At 34.4% G+C, this 17,651-nt stretch overlaps 1 protein-coding gene across 1 annotated transcript in view; it reads left to right on the top strand.

Annotated features, from left to right (window-relative positions):
- Positions 1 to 17,055, top strand: part of LOC124388390 (alpha-tectorin-like) — a 43,132-nt gene extending 26,077 nt beyond the window's left edge. Inside the window, exons 4-17 of the mRNA XM_046852955.1 lie at positions 8,818 to 8,939; positions 9,212 to 9,484; positions 9,561 to 9,662; positions 9,978 to 10,092; positions 10,352 to 10,473; positions 10,701 to 10,973; positions 13,706 to 13,807; positions 13,972 to 14,086; positions 14,456 to 14,563; positions 14,863 to 15,047; positions 15,898 to 16,052; positions 16,193 to 16,435; positions 16,519 to 16,681; positions 16,783 to 17,055. Coding sequence (XP_046708911.1) covers positions 8,818 to 8,939; positions 9,212 to 9,484; positions 9,561 to 9,662; positions 9,978 to 10,092; positions 10,352 to 10,473; positions 10,701 to 10,973; positions 13,706 to 13,807; positions 13,972 to 14,086; positions 14,456 to 14,563; positions 14,863 to 15,047; positions 15,898 to 16,052; positions 16,193 to 16,435; positions 16,519 to 16,681; positions 16,783 to 16,860 — 2,156 coding nt within the window. The 3' untranslated portion in view covers positions 16,861 to 17,055. The remainder of the gene's footprint in view (positions 1 to 8,817; positions 8,940 to 9,211; positions 9,485 to 9,560; positions 9,663 to 9,977; positions 10,093 to 10,351; positions 10,474 to 10,700; positions 10,974 to 13,705; positions 13,808 to 13,971; positions 14,087 to 14,455; positions 14,564 to 14,862; positions 15,048 to 15,897; positions 16,053 to 16,192; positions 16,436 to 16,518; positions 16,682 to 16,782) is intronic.
- Positions 17,056 to 17,651: the final 596 nt, after the last annotated feature.

Here is a 17,651-nt window from a genome sequence, read left to right as displayed (position 1 = left end):
CATTTTGATGACAATTGCAGCAGTTACCCTGCCATGTAATTCAGAAGGTACTGAGGTCCAACAGATGTTACAACTTTTGGATTTTAATGTTTCAGAAGGAGCAGAAGCAGCTTCAGCACTGGCGACCTCTTCATCAGACTCATCAGATGTGTCTGTGTCTCCTGGTTCATCTGTATCGCGATGCTGCTCTGTGTCCTCTGTCTCATTTTCAGCGAAGAGATAATCTCAATCTACTCATTTTTTGCACGCTGAAACTGGATATATGCACTCTGCAAGTCACCAACTCTAAACTGAATTGGTCTTATGCATGTCTTACATGTCCGTTTTTGTTTGTTTGTTTTGCTTGTTCAGGGAAGGTGACAAACAGGCAAAGAGAGAAGCCCCTAAGTAAAGCTTACAGGGTTAGGAGAGGAGCTGACTGTCAGTGAGCTGTTGGCTGACTGTGTTAGTGAGCTGACAGTGTGTTTATGATTTTAGATTTAGCACTAATTATTGTTTTAAAATGTTATATTATAACTGGGTCAAAACTGACCCTAACACCACAAAGGTTATAATTTTAATCAGAGAAATTTACATTTTAGTTAAAGAGATTTTTTTTGTTTTATTTTGTTTAAATAGAGGTTCCTGACAAAGTAAAAAATCCTTGATGCAATAAACAAATTTATGTGGTACTTCTGTGCATTTAAAACTACAAACGGGTCGGTGCCGACCCTAACACAAGAGGAAGGTTAAACCATATCTTTATTAAGCTGGCTTTGTGCTTTCCTAGTTTAAGTGAAGACAAATGATTTTATATATTACTCACAATTATTGTACTTTTCCAACCACCATATTTTGCCTTTTGTTTATATTTGTTTTGTTTATATTTCAACCCATTTCTTGCCCAAAATTTAAATTTTTTTGGAATGTTTTACAAAATAAGGAAATATGTTATAAAAAAAAAAAATCTAATATTATATTCTATATTTCAAAGTTTTCATTAAGTGTTTAATCATCACAAAAAAACACCCCTGTTTATTCTTAATCGCAAACTCAACACAATTACATTTTTTTATCTATTTTTTTCTACTTTACTTGGACAGAATCCATTCGACTCACACAAGTTTGGGTTCTCTTCAAAGTCTGGTTCCTTGGAAGGTTTTTTCTCAGGGAATTTGATCTCACCCCTGACACCACTGGCTTGCTCATTAGAGATGAACCTTTAAATGAATAAAATTGTATGGGCTGCTTTTTAAATAAACAAATATTTATTCATAATTTATTTACTTGTAAAACTGTCCATTGTTAAATGTGCTATACAAACGAAATAACACAATATTTAATCATAATAAAAAGTCTCTAATGAGTCATTTCATTAATCAGTGTAAAATTTTAGCAAATGGAGATTTAATTTCTTTTGTCAATTAACATTAAATGCTTTAATAATCCAATCCAAAAAAAAGAAAAAACCTTTTGAAGATTAGTAACAATTCCCATTTGTGACCATTTCTGTTGAAATGGTTACACAATCCTTATGAATGAAAAAGGCTATTTATATTACGTTATATAAATGGAGGTATAGGCATTTTTTTTTTTTTTACAATTGTTTTGAAAATTTAAATGAGATGAAAATGCTCTGAATGGAAAAGAAATGACTTTTATCAAAGCAATGTATTTTCTTGCCAAGAAGAATAAGTACGATGGCACTGTGCCACCCTTTATCAAACATAGGACGTTTTATTCATTTAATGACACATCAATTTGCAGTAATTGCAGTTATTATAATTATTATTATAGTTATTAATTTAAAATTGTGGCATTTGGCAGACTCCCTTATCCAGAGCGACTTACAACTGCGCTTATTAAGTGTAATGCCTTTACCACTGAGCCACCATTTTTATTATGATTAATACTTCACACAAAACTATTTATACACCGATCATGCATAACATTATGACCACCAGCCTGAAAATGATTGGTCTGTGGCTACACAGCCTTTTCTATCAGAACCAGCATTAATTCTTTAGCAATTTGGGCTACAGTAGCTTGTCTGTTGGGTCGGACCACACGGAAATGAAATGACAATTTTTTTTTAAACAATAAATACTTAAATGAAAACTATCAGAGGTGGCAAAAGTACACATATCCTTTACTTAAGTAGAACTACACCTACTCATGTTTTAAAATACCCGGGTAAAAGTTGAAGTACTGATTATGCTTTTTTACTCAAGTGAAAGTAAAGAAGTCTTGGCTCTGACAAGAACTTAAGTAAAAAGTAGTTATTACTTCTACCTGTTTTAGCTGTTTACTGGACCTCACATCATGATAGATAGATAGATAGATAGATAGATAGATAGATAGATAGATAGATAGATAGATAGATAGATAGATAGATAGATAGATAGATAGATAGATAGATAGATAGATAGATAGATAGATAGATAGATAGAACTTTATTGTCATTGCATAGTACAGGTACACAGCAACGAAATGCAGTTTGGCATCTACCAGAAGTGCAAAAAGTAGCAAAAAAATAGTGCTGATAAATATGTATCATATTTACAGCATGTGATATATGTAAGCATATGTACAGTGATTAAATATAAAGGCTATAGCAGTGCAGAGACGTGTGGACATCATTAAGAGCCTTTGCTATGTTTCCACACGGACAGTTAATGAGGTGAAACCGGAGAAACTGCACCGCTTCAAGTCAAGAAGCTTTTATATATATATATATATATATATATATATATATATACAAAACGAATTAAAAATGTTGTTATCGAATGAATGTATCCAGGCTGAAGATCCACATATAAAACACAAGCAGAGAAATGATGATGATGATGATGATGATGATGATGATGTTCAGGTGATCAGGAATGATTTTGTTCTCAGTCATGTTTACATCACTGACTCCCTCTGTCTCATCCACGTTAACCCCAAACTTCTTACTGCCTTTGTACCCTGCTGATTCTTAGCTTCGTAAACTAGTCTACATCTGTGGTGAGTGAGAGTCAGGACTTTATACACCAGTGGATTGAATAAGACGCACAATGACAGCAAATCGGTTGTTCGGCTGAAATCGGCGCGCAGTGAAAATAAAAAATAAAAAATATTTCACCAAATCAATGGATTAAAACTAAAGTAACGAGTCTTGAAAATGTAAGAAGTAGAAAGTACAGATATTTGTGTAAAAATGTAATGAGTAAAAGTAAAAAGTTGTCTGAAAAATAAATAGTGGAGTAAAGTAGTGATACCAAAAAAATCTACTTAAGTACAGTAACGAAGTATTTGTACTTCGTTACTTCCCACTTCTGAAAACTATGCATGACTTACATGCCAGTCCAGCTTTTTACAGTAAAGCACATTGTGAAAACATATAAACTGAAAAACATGCCACTGTCATGTCAGGAGAACACTGGTTTTACTTTTACTTTCTGAGAAGCAAAAAAAAGCTTCATAGTACTACTGAAATAAATTATATAAAAACATCCATTTTCCAGGCCAGTACATTGACCCCATCTTAAAGGACTGGAAAAGACAACAACAAAATCAGTTGTCTGATTAAACTAGCGAAGCTGGCCAAAAACACCAGCAAGACTTTTTCCAATGTTCTTAATTAAAAGAAAAAGATCTTTTTAAACCGAAAACCTTCACACAACCAATCCTAAACATTTGTAACTTTCTTTCTAAAGACTTTCTAAAGTCAGCGCTAAGCTTTCGTTTTGCCATTGTTAGCTACTTTGACCTCTGCAAACCAGTGTGAGGTTTCTCCTGCAGCACATCTGCATTGCAAACTGTTTGATAATACAATGACGTTAAGTACTACGCCAATTCCAAAAAAAAGTTGGTAAAATGTAAATAAAAGCAGAATACAATGTGCACCACCTGGTCTGCTGCACCCACCCCCATTGCAAAAAAGGTCATTTGTCCAGATGTCATTTGTATTGATGAAAATGATCTGCCAGTAGAATAATTTCATTCTTGAAGTCTGCAAAAAAAATAAAAAGGTTAAGTTTTAAGGTCAAGCGAGTTAGTTACAAATAGAATTTTTGCAATGAATGAAAATTCATATGACTTAAACTGTTGAAACGGTTACACAAACCTTAAAAAAATTAAGGCGAATTTCATTATATAAGTGAACAAATGAAAATATAGTCATTGTTACACTTGCAGCTGTGAATGCTCATTATGGAGAATGTTGGTAGAGGAACTTTAGTAGAGGAATGTCTTGCATTATAATATAAATAATAATATTTATATAAAAATAATAACATTTGCTTGCAGTAAAAACAATAACACAGAAAAACACCTCAACACTGTGCCTCTTTACCAAACATATCACAGTATGGTGTTAAATAATAATAATAATAATAATAATAATAATAATATTAATAATAATAATAATACAGTCGTCCCGCGTTAATCGTAGCAGTTATGCGGCAAAACCGGCCGCGATGAATCCAGAAACCTTTTTTTCAATAATGTGTACATATTTTCACCTTAACTAGAAAAGTTTTTTTCACATGCATATATATATATATTCCTTTTGTTGTTTTTTTTCTGTCTTGGTGACTAAATAAATGCACACCCATAGTGATACACTACTCATATTAATGACATAGACATTCTGCAGGCACAATAAAAGTGGTTAACATCCAGGTAAGCTTAAAATGAAATAGAAAATGTATAAACAGGAAAATGTTTAATGATTTATTGATCTAAATTAGGTTAAAAACATTTAACGATATTGCTGTTTCTGGGAATTTTATATATATATATATATATATATATATATATATATATATATATATATATATATATATATATATATATATACACATTATATATTATTAGCCCTCACTTGGGTCATTATGTTTGTCTATATATGAAAAACAATGGGATTATTATGTTCTAAAATATTCTTAAATTAGTTTTTTTTCTCTGTGTAAGTGATTATGCCTCTTAATATTAATACTGTCCCCCCAATCCCAGATTTACTCTTGTTAATGGGGTGTCCACGTCTGCTCTGTCTGGCCACCCTGCTCTATATGAGTAAGTCTTTCAAATTTTTGATTGTTTGTGAGTATAATGTATAGTAGAGTTTTAATTTTTTTTAAACGTTTAAAATTCAAACTAAGACACAATTACTTTAAATACAATTTCAAATCTTTTATTACACAAAGAATGCATTTGGACTTTAACGCACTTGTACATAATGCAGAATTATATGTAAAAAGTAATTCGATGCAGGACTTACTATACCAACTTTCTTTTTATAACATAATGTAAAGTCCTTTTCTCGGGAGGAGATGTATGTAATTGAGTAATCTAATAAAATGTGTAAAATATGCCATTTGAAATGTGTGTGTGTGCATGTGCAAAAAGGCAGTATGAGTTAATTCTCTTTTCACAGTAAAAGTAATTCATGTGCTCTGCATGCACTTTTTCTATTGCATTTTTTAAAAGAGCATTTGAAGGACTTTAAATGGATTTTTTACTCATTTTAATTAAAAAGGAGAATGTTTTTTAATCTTTATGGCATATTTGCTGCCATATAGTGCAGTTGGTTCTATTGGAAAAAACTGAAGCCATTCTCTCATTGCATTTGTAATGTCAAATATTAATCACATAAATAACATCATTCTCTCTTTACTTCCAGGTGGGGTGGAAACACAATATACACAAGGTATATTAGGTGGAATTTAATAGACAGTGTGTGCATGTATAAATATGTTAATGAACAGAATGTTTTTCAGAATAACGTGTCGAGTACAACCATTTATTTTTTATTTCATATCTGCATCTCTGACTCTTTCTCACTATGACATGAATTTACATCAACAACACCAGGTAAAGTTTCACTGGCACCATGTGTATATACAATTGTGTAAACATTCTATTGGTCCATTATCATATTCCTTCAGCATTAGAAATATGATGCAATTTTAAATATGCATCAGTACATTTTATAATGATGTTTAGATGAATAATTAATTAGAATTTTTCTTCTTACCTTTCTGTTTTTTACATAAATATGACATGCAGTGCCAACATCAGCATCAACAGGTAAAGTTTTACTGGCAGTGTGTGTATATAGAAATGTGTGAACACTGCATCCAGCATTTATCCCCGTCTTTCAACATATGTGATTTTATTCACTTGAAAATACACATCAGCACATTTTATCTAAAATACATTGCTCTGCTTTTGCTTGTCAGGGCCAGGCCTGACTACTGCCAGACCTGTCAACAAATCACTTAAATAGAACCTGTCGGACAGTGAAGCATGCCAAAAGATCTCAAAAAGCAACTTTTTGAAACTAAATAATTGAAATATCAGCCTGCAGATGGTTTCAAAGCCATTTCTAGTTATTTGGGACTCCAGCAAACCATAATAAAAGCCATTATCCACAAATGGAGACAACTTGCAACAGCAGCGACTCTTCCAGGAGCTATTAAAACAACCCAGAACAAGATATAAAGAACTGCAGGCCTCACTTGCCTTAGTTATTGTCAGTGTTCATAATTGAACAAGAGCCTGGGTAATTATCCCCAAGACTTTTGGGAAAAATATTTTGTGAAATGATGAGAGAAAGATTTTGGGAGGTGTATGTCACAATACAGCTTGTATAAAACTAACACATCATTCCATTAAAAAAACAATTATACCAAAAGTCAAACATGGTGGTGGTAGTGTGATGGTCTGGGGCTGTTTTGCCGCTTCAGGTCTTGGAAGATTTGCCATTAATTAATTGAACCATGAATTTCCGAACTCTACCAGAAAGTGCTGAAGGAAAATGTCCAGCTATCAGTTAATGACATTGTTCATGACAAGTGCATTTGGGTAATGCAGCAGGACAATGATCCACACCAGCAAGTCAACTTTTAAATACTTAAAATAAAAAAAAAAAGGTTTTTGAGTGGCCTAGTCAAAATCTGTACCTAAATCAAAATGGGATGCTATGGAATGCAAAACCTACATCAGCAAATTATATAGAAATGTTAACATGTTTTCAAAACACGGTCCTTCTTTAGTTAAAGATTAACTGTCTCATCCAAATCTACGTGAATGGCCCGTTCGATGTTAAGTACTGCAATGTCCTTGAGTCTCTCCTGGCTCCTTGTATTTCTCAAATATTTAAGTCGGCGCAAGCAAGAAAGATTTCTTTTGCAAGAAATCTGCACAGTCAAGAAAAGCTTAAACAGATTGCCAACATTTACTGTAAACTAGCTTTGACTCTTTGAACAATGACAATCGTTTATCCAAACTTGCTTGTCTTGTCGACATGGGTTTAAAAGTGACAGTTCTGCATTCGTCTCCTCTTCTGGAAATTCATAGTGATGACAAATAAATGTCAGGTCCTCTCTGATGCATGTACTAGAGCTGAGAATGTTAAGTGCAGTTAAAGTGTTTGTCATTTTCCTGAAATCGCTCACGGATCTCATTAACAGTCATTAACTGCATTTGCTACAGGCATCGTTTCTTCCTTCTCCTCCATGGGCATTGAGGGCCGCGGTAGTTGATTTTATCGCACAACTCGACTGTGAATTCCCAAAGCTGCTAAAAGTGTTGATAGTCCTCATTGCTAAAAGAGCAGAGATTGTGGCAGACACAATAATATTATATATAATAATTCTTATATTATACTTATACTAGTCTGAAAGTGATCAAGTACGGCCTTGAGAGTCTCCGTTGACATACCTTAAAACCACTTTAACTTGCTCATACCTACTTATGTTTTGTGTTTCATCTGTACTAAGGGCAACCTTTCACGCTCCATGCACTCTTTGTATGATGTCAACTCGTTCTGGTGCTTGCTATGGACATAATTAAACGATCTTTCTCTCTTTTTAACTAGCCGGTCACTTAGTTGGCTTTCAGTGGCCCTTCAATCCATCATTTCTAAGATATTTCCCCCATTTTGTGATTCATCGGGTTCATCGTGACCACGAGGAGCAATAAAGGAAAGACAACAAAAGAGCAAAGTGCCTAGCATATTTTTTTCCACATACTCTCCGTTCTCATTTACTCTTTACTTCTGATGTGAATGGCAACGCTTTCTGTTTTACGTGCCTGTTAGATTTTTACAGGCACGTAAAAAAAGCAAACTTGGAAAGTGCAAATTTAAGTGTTTCAGGATGGGGTAGGTCTTCAATCGACTTCAATCGGCTGTATTAGCCTGACTTTAGATTCCCAAGAAAAGCGCTCTCTGGGAGCGAAGTGTGCGCATAGCCATGTGGATACAATGCAGACAATCGTCTCCCTCGAGAGCCAATTCAGCATGCTCCACTCCCAGGCAAACAACGCACCGATCATCCGTATCCGTCCCCATAATGAAACGGGGACATGGATGAACACAACCATGATATTTTTGCTTGCCAGACATTACTTGATCAGAATCACACATAAACAGCGGTAACCTGAACAAGCAGAAGCCAACGTTGCTACCACCACACAGCCATTTTGTAGCTCCTGGTTGTCAGGAAGTCACCCGCCGTTGACATCACGACTTGCCTATTGGCCAGATTTCACACGTGGTTCAGAGCTTGGACAAACGTTGCGACGCAGCTCAAAGTTCCCGACTGGGGAACATATCTTCCTCTTTAATATGTTTAGAATTATCCACAGAAACATTTTAAATAGTTTGGAGATAAATCAGAATTTCCAATTATCCAATTACACTATGTTCACATTAGCAAGTGACAAAGAAACATGTTAATGGTTCATATTCAGTGTTTGAAAGGTTGCCACACCTAAAAAAAAAACTTAAGGTTGTGTAGAAATTAAAATGTATTACTTAAACAGTGTTTTCCTATTGCTTTTTTGTTTCAGGTTCACCCTTGTTTCAAGTGGGACCAGGAGCAACACAACTTTTCCTCAGTGATGGAATGTATCAAACAATTCAGCTGCAGCAAACATTTAATTACGGTGGAAACACCTACTCTCAACTCTATGTAAGTGAAAATACAGGAATTAGAAAAATGTTGTGAATTTATTTTATAAATTTTTTAATATTATTCTTATCTTACAATATTATATGCTTTATTTTAAGTTGCACTTGTACACATTTTATTACATTAAAGATATATGGTTAATGACATTAATCACATGGTCACATGTTTACTTGCATTCACATTAAAGATGTAATGAGCTGAAATGTAATTTCACTTGAAATGCACTTTTTTCTATGCTGGTAGATGAATAATGTGTATCTTCTCTCTCTCAGCTGAGTATGGACGGTTATGTGGCTTTTTTCGTTCCAAATATTGATGATGAAGTGCCCAACCAAAATCTAAACAAAGGCATCATTGCACCACTGTGGACTGATCTGGACTCTGACAGTGGAGGAAGATGGACCTACGAGCAGGCCACAAGCGGACCTCTTATAGCTCAAGCTAACCTAGAAATTAATAGGATGTTCCCCAATGTTTACTTTTCTGCTTCCTGGGTCTTTGTATCCACTTGGGAAAATGTCCCACTTGAATTTTCTGGTTTCCAGGTAAAAGTCAAAATAGATGATTCAGTCTTTTAAGCTCAAAGCACCCAATATTAATCAAATTGTCCTTCTCTGTCAGGGTGCAACACTTCAAATCATTTTGGCCTCAAATGGTGGAGGCCAGTCTTTCATTCTAATGAACTATGGGACCATTCCTACTATTCCATCCCCTTACTGGCTGGTGAGCGCTTCATAGTTACATATATTTCCAGTGTAAAAATCACATATACAGTAGAAAAGCAATTCATTCCATAACATCAACATACAAAATAAGCAACTCATCTACAAAAAACAGACAAACATTTTATTGTATTAAATTAAACTGTGAAATATCAAACCTGACATATGATGTGCCTTTAAACCACATGTATGAATTACTTACAGATGAGGTTCTTTTGACTCGTTGATAAAAGCCAAAAAATACCAGTATAATTCACTTTTCTTGTAATGATCATGAGGTTTAAAATATATTTTGAATTTCAATTGAATTTTCCAGGCTGGCTATGGCATGGAGAACAGCAGTTTTGTCACCATTCCAGTAAACAGTGCCCCTGAGCTGTCTTCATCTAGTAACGTCAATATCCCTGGTCGCTGGGCTTTTCAATTTACAGGTCATTTTTATCTCTTTATTTGACAAGAAAAAAGATTATAATATTGTATGTTGTAAATCATCTTTTTTACACTGTGTTGATGAATTCTGTGTTTTTTTAATTTTATTTATTTAGTCTTTTTTTATTTAGAACATTTTTAATTTTTACAGTTCTCTATATTTTTCTCTCCCTTTCTTTGTCTCTCACATACAGACACTTCAACAACAACAACAACATTATATTACTTAAACAATGTTTTCTTATTGCTGTTTTGTTTCAGGTTCACCCTTGTTTCAAGTGGGACCAGGAGCAACACAACTTGTCCTCAGTGATGGAATGTATCAAACAATTCAGCTGCAGCAAACATTCAATTACGGTGGTAACACCTACTCTCAACTCTATGTAAGTGAAAATACAGGAATTAGAAATTTCTTATAAATTTATTTGCTGAATTTTTTTATATTTTTCTTTTCTCACAATATTATATGCTGCATTTTAAGTTGCATTTGTACACAATTTACTACATTAAGGATAACGCATTCACATTAAAGATGTAATGAGCTGAAATGCAATTTACTTGAAATGCACTTTTTTCCATGCTGGTAGATGAATAATCTTCTCTCTCTCAGCTGAGTATGGACGGTTATGTGGCTTTCTTCATTCCAAATATTGATGATGAAGTGCCCAACCGAAATCTAAACAAAGACATTATTGCACCACTGTGGACTGATCTGGACTCTGACAGTGGAGGAAGATGGACCTACGAGCAGGCCACAAGCGGACCTCTTATAGCTCAAACTAACCACGAAATTAACAGGATGTTCCCCAATGTTTACTTTTCTGCTTCCTGGGTCTTTGTTTCCACTTGGGAAAATGTCCCACTTGAATTTTCTGGTTTCCAGGTAAAAGTCAAAACAGATGATTCAGTATTTTGATCTCAAAGCACCCAATATTAATCAAATTGTCCTTCTCTGTCAGGGTGCAACACTTCAAATCATTTTGGCCTCAAATGGTGGAGGCCAGTCTTTCATTCTAATGAACTATGGGACCATTCCTTCTATTCCATCCTCTTACTGGCTGGTGAGCGCTTCATAGTTACATATATTTCCAGTGTAAAAATCACATATACAGTAGAAAAGCAATTCATTCCATAAAATCAACATACAAAATAAGCAACTCATCTACAAAAATCAGACTTGAAAGACACAAACATGTATTAAATTAAAATGTGAAATATCAAACATGACATATGATGTGTCTATAAACCACATGTAAATTTCACATATGAATCATTATTGACAAGTGAAGTTATTTTCACACTTTGAAACGAGTCAAAAATACCTGGAAATGATTTTTTCTTGTATTTATCATGATGTGTAGAATATATTTTTAATTTCAATTTCTTTTTTCTAGGCTGGCTATGGCAGGCAGAACAACATTTTGTCACCATTCCAGTAAACAGTGCCCCTGAGCTGTCTTCATCTAGTAACGTCAATATCCCTGGTCGCTGGGCTTTTCAATTTACAGGTCATTATTTTCTTTATCTTTGTGTAATTCATGTTGAATTTATACCGTTTGTTTACCTATTTGAAAGTAAGATTTTGGAAGTGTCCAGCAACTAACATTTCCAAACATTCCCCAGCATCAACTGTAAGATAAAATTTTTGTATGTTGTTAAATTATGAACGTACTTCAAACTCTAATGGTAATAAAATATAATGCTAAAAATAATCGACTTTGGTGTAGTAACAGTAGTTTTTATTAAATTACACCACCCCTAAAGCAGCCTGCCCACAAGTGTTTTATTTCTAACTGTTTTAAGTGACAATACATAACTTACTAGCCAACAACTTTTAAAAATGGCAACATTTGTATACTACTACAAATTTTTTATGCAATATACAGAGATATAGTATACTACAAATAAAACAAATATAATACTACAATACAATTTTACTACAATATATTTAATGTAAGTATTACAACATAAGCATTGAAATCTAATTTACAATAATAGCAATAAGTTTTAGCTAAAAGTATGTTCTTTGTACACCTAAAGCAATAACTGTATAAGAAAGGACTAGAGATTAATAAAAGACAGCCAAACCATCAGGACATTTAATACGTTATTAGTCAGTCATTTATTAGTCAAGTATAACATACTGATATAACAGTCCAACAACCGGCCCCATTTCATTTAGTCTAAAATAAAAATGTATTATTCAAAGTTTTTTTTATTGCTGTTTTGTTTCAGGTTCACCCTTGTTTCAAGTGGGACCAGGAGCAACACAACTTTTCCTAAGTGATGGAATGTATCAAACAATTCAGCTGCAGCAAACATTCAATCACGGTGGAAACACCTACTCTCAACTGTATGTAAGTGCAAATAGAGGAAATTATTATTTCACCTATGTTTAATATCAATTTTCACATGATTATTTGCTTCTTTTGACAAAAATCTTTATTCCGCAATTGATTTATTTTTACATGTAGTATAGGTGGTTTTATGTATCACATTAATAATATGTCAACTTGCATTCACATTGAAGATGCAACAAGCTGAAATGCACTTTCACACGTGATCCTTAATGGACATAAAATTACACATAACATTTATGTGGTTGTTTTTTTTATATTTGTGAGGTGTGTGTATTTCTATTAATTGTTAGTTATAATTCTAAGGTCTAGAATGAATTAGATGAAGTGGTGGATGGTGTACAAAGGAATGAAAGATTGCTGATTGGGGCAGACTTTAATGGGCATGTAGGTGAAGGGAACAGAGGTGATGAGGAGGTGATGGTAGGTATGGCCATAAAGAGAGGAATGTGGCCGGGCAGATGGTGGTAGATTGGTCAGTGGTGAATACATATTTTAAAAAGATGAAGATTCATAGGGTGACGTATAAGAGTGGAGGAAGGTGCACACAGGTGGACTATGTTCTATGTAGGAGATGCAACCTGAAGGATATTAAAAACTGTAAAGTGTTGGTGGGGGACAGTGTAGCTAGACAGCACTGGACTGTGATTTTTGCGGATGATATTGTGATTTGTGGTGAGAGTAGTGAGCAGGTTGAGATGAGCCTGGAGAGGTGCACAGAAGGGGAATGAAAGTCAGTAGGAGTAAGACAGAGTACATGTGTGTGAATGAGAGGAGGGCAGTGGAGGGGTGTGGTTGCAGGGTAAAGAGGTGGAGAAGATCGAGAAGTTCAGGTACCAACAACACACATTTGATCTCCAATCTTTTAAATCTGGTAAATTAATAAATGTGTATCTTCTCTCTCTCAGCTGAGTATGGACGGTTATGTGACATTTTTTGTCCCGAATATCGATGATGAAGTGCCCAACCCAAATCTTGGCAAAAACATCATTGCGCCACTGTGGACTGATCTGGACTCTGACAGTGGAGGAAAATGGACCTACGAGCAGGCCACAAGCGGACCTCTTATAGACCAAGCTAACCAAGAAATTAACAGGATGTTCCCCAATGTTTACTTTTCTGCTTCCTGGGTCTTGGTCTCCACTTGGGAAAATGTCCCACTTGAATTTTCTGCTTTCCAGGTAAAAAAAAAAATAGATGATTCAGTCTTTTGACCTTAAAGCACTACAATATTAATCAAATTGTCCTTCTCTGTCAGGGTGCAACACTTCAAATTGTCTTGGCCTCAAATGGTGGAGGCCTGTCTTTCATCCTGATGAACTATGGGACCATTCCTTCTATTCCATCCCCTTACTGGCTGGTGAGAGCTTTATGATTATATACATTTCTAGTGTACATGTAGAGAAGCAATTCATCCTTTTAAAACACATAAAACAATGCATTTAATCTTCAATAGTGTAAATTTCATGTCAATCCTGAAATATTAACTGATTCATTTTTTTAACACAAATATTATCTTCCTAGGCTGGCTATGGCATGGAGCACAGCAATTTTTTCACCATTCCAGTAAACAGTGCCCCTGAGCTGTCTTCATCTAGTAACGTTAATATCCCTGGTCGCTGGGCTTTTCAATTTACAGGTTATAATTTTTTTCTTTTTGTTTTATTAAGATCAAAATGTAATTTATACTGTAACATTTTCCAGACTTTAAACAGATAAAAATGTTATTGTATGTTGTTAATGAATAAATATAGTGTAAGCTAAAAGTGTATTTTTTTTACACCTAAAACAATTATTTTTAAAAGATTGCATTTTAATCCCCACATCTGATAGCTATGGCAATCCACCAAGCAGAGCCTGAAAGTCGCAAAACCCTTATTGTAAAAAAAGAATCCACCAGTTAAATTTTTTATAGCACTTGCTTGTTTAATCTCAGGAAATTGTACTCACCCCAGTTTAGTAATAAAATTGTGGTTTGTTTATGGCTTTCTGCTTGTCTCTTTTGTAGCACACTGTCAGACCCTGAACTGCACTCAGGATGAAGTCTGTAGGAAGATAAATGGAGCTTATGGCTGTGCCTGTGGAAACATTCCAACAGGCAACCCACTTATTTACGGTATATTTCTTCTTACGATTGTTTTTTTGTGATGCTAATTTAGCCTCCTGTAGTAAACAACCTTAAATTGTTCATGACACTTTTTTCAATATGCGAATATGCGAAAACCACTGTAATGAGCTATTAGTATAAAAGTTTGGATATTTGGAATAAATTGGTTTACGCACATCTTGTTCATAAAGAATGAACATTTATTTAACTACATATCATCTTTTTGTCTATTACTGGGAACCCTGAGATTAAGAACCAAATATTTTCAACTGAACAGTTTTCTGTCTTTTGGCTTCATTTTCCCTCAGATTCCGTTGAAACATGTTCAGGCAGTGCTGGATCACTGTCTCTGTCTCGCTGTCAGCTGTTTGAAGCAGGATATTCTGCAGATGTTCTCCACCTTAATGACCCAAGCTGCAAAGGCCAGGTCGAAAATAACAGGCTGGTGTTCTACTTTGACAGTAATGCCAACATGTGTGGCACAACTCTGAAGGTATAAAACTGATGGTCCACTTATTTAATGTAAATCACTTTTTTTAAATATATTTTTCCCAAAACTTCTATGTAACTATAACTAATTTAAAAGTATACATCAATATATTTTTTTAAATACATTTAAAATAATACAATTTAATAATTTTACATTTTTTCACAATCACTGTGGCATAAGAGGATTTTTTTAAATGTCTCTTTTATTTGTAAATAAAATATAAATAAACAAATTTTTAGACTGTGGCCATTTCAAATACTATCAAATGCATGTTAAAGGTCGAATTTATATCTTTAAAATGCAAAAGAGTGTAATGGACAGGAAGAGACAACAGCAAACAGGCAAAATATCACAAAATAGGTCAATAATAAAGAAACCCAGGACTTAGGTACAGTAACAACATGGACAGTACATGAATGCTTGATCTGTATGCAATTGGAAAAAGGTGTTTCTTATCAGTATGATGATTGAGATTGCCGTCATACATTAGAGTTGCATGGTTATGTTTGAAGGCTGTGGTGTCTGCTAGAATGTTCTGATTAAACAGTGAAATGACGAGCATAAATAGAAATCATTTGGAATAAATCACAAACTGTCTGAGAATACATTTCTTATCAATAGAAGCTGCTGACTGCCATATCAGTGGATTGATGTTTTATAATCAAAAAATAGCTCTTTACCCCATGCAGTTACTAGTAATGTCTAGTTTTGTCCTATTGCAGACACCAAATGTCATTTGTAAATTAAGTACATTTAGTATTTAACATGCATTAAGGTTGTATCATTACATTATTCAATCCCTAATCTTAAATCCTCTTCTGTAATTTATTTGGATCTTTCTGTGTTTCTTCAGAATAACAACACACACATCATCTTTGAGAATAGCATTGGAACAGTAAATGGTATAGGCCTGATCAGTCGCAGTGGTGGCCTCAGCATCACTTTTTCTTGTGTGTATCTACTCATCCAGAGCATCTCCATGCCTACAGATATCAGCGCCACAGGAAGGTATAAATTAACCAGCAATGTCACAAGAAAAAAGTTTCTCATAATTTTTATCTCTAGCATTTTATATTTTGTAAGTAAAAAAATATACAAATTACTATTATTATTAATTATTATGTTAAATGCTTTTATTTTGTTTACAGTATAATAAGCAAGGATCTGTCTACTGAAGGTTCATACCAGATCAGCATGATCCCCTATACTGATGCTACATTCCTGGTTCCATTCAGTGGAAATGTGACTCTACAGATAAACCATCAAATGTACATAGCTGTGGAAGTGAATCCATTTGACAGCAATCAGATCGCTCTTGTGCTGGACAACTGCTGGGCCACGCCTGTCAACCAGACTGACTATTCCATTCGCTGGGATCTGATCATTAACGAGTAGGTGATAAAAAAATAACAGCCAAAAAATATGACTATTATATCCATATTACTCACACGAAAGCGATTAATTCTCTCTCCAGGTGTCCAAACCCCAATGACGACACAGTGGAGGTGTTGCAGAACGGTGTCTCAACATCCAGCCATTTCTCATTCAGGATGTTCACATTTACAAGCTTCTCCAACAAGATCTACCTGCACTGCCAGGTCCATCTCTGTCTGAAGGAGTCAGGAAACTGTGCACTGGTAAGTTTTAGAATAGTCAAGTTAAAGTAGGATGCTTTAAAATATTTAGACTTCCCTTTGAATTTGCAATTCATGCATTTATTCTCATTTACCCTCATTAGCCATGCACCGGAAACCTTTCTAGAAAACGCAGATCTGTGGATTTCTATGACTCAGCTGCCATTACCATGGAATTCTGATTTTTTTTTTCTTGAAAACTACAGCACAATATTTTCTCTTAAGTTCTTTGTTTAATCGTAATCATTAAGAATTGCTCTAATAATAAATGCAAATTATTAAATGATGCATATAAAACTTTTCTCATCTATAAAATGTTGTAAGTGATTATACTCATTTGTATTGCCTTCATCAGTTATAATAATGTTATTTATTTTTTTTACTTTTACATTTTACCTTGTATGTACTGTACTCTGTGGTCGGCCATCAGGACCTGAGTGTAACTTTGAGTTGTATTTTCTATCTAGTCAGAATTCAGACATCACATCACGTCAAAGGGTCAAACTACCTTAAATCATTCACAGTGACCACTGCAGGGTGCCATTTAGCTTTAAATCTTGGTTGTTCTAAGGCTATTGCTTTAACCAATCAAATTTCAAGTCGTCCACACTGAGGCCCTCTAGCAGGCATAAAATGGCATTTTCACATCCTTTGACTGAAACATATTTACGTTTAATCACCACATTATCTGCGTAAAGCTGCTTTGAGACAATGTTCCTTGTTAAAAGTGCTATACAAATAAAAATGAATTGAAAATGAATTGAATGGTCACAGTGCACCTGTCAGGACTTCCAAGTCACATCTGTAGCAGATTGCAAGCGTTCAAACATATTTGTCTCGATTTAATAGCTGTTATTATATTCCGCAATGGCCAAAATAACACAAACACAGCAGATTTGGAATTGGCGATAATGTGAGCTCATAGAGCCTTTTGAAGAGACAGTAGAGCTCTGCTGGTTCAAGATGTGCCTGG

The sequence above is a fragment of the Silurus meridionalis genome, chromosome 7, assembly GCF_014805685.1.
Source record: "Silurus meridionalis isolate SWU-2019-XX chromosome 7, ASM1480568v1, whole genome shotgun sequence".
NCBI classification, from domain to species: domain Eukaryota; kingdom Metazoa; phylum Chordata; class Actinopteri; order Siluriformes; family Siluridae; genus Silurus; species Silurus meridionalis.
Note: the sequence above shows the minus strand (reverse complement) of the source record. Positions and strands in the feature narration are given on the sequence as shown.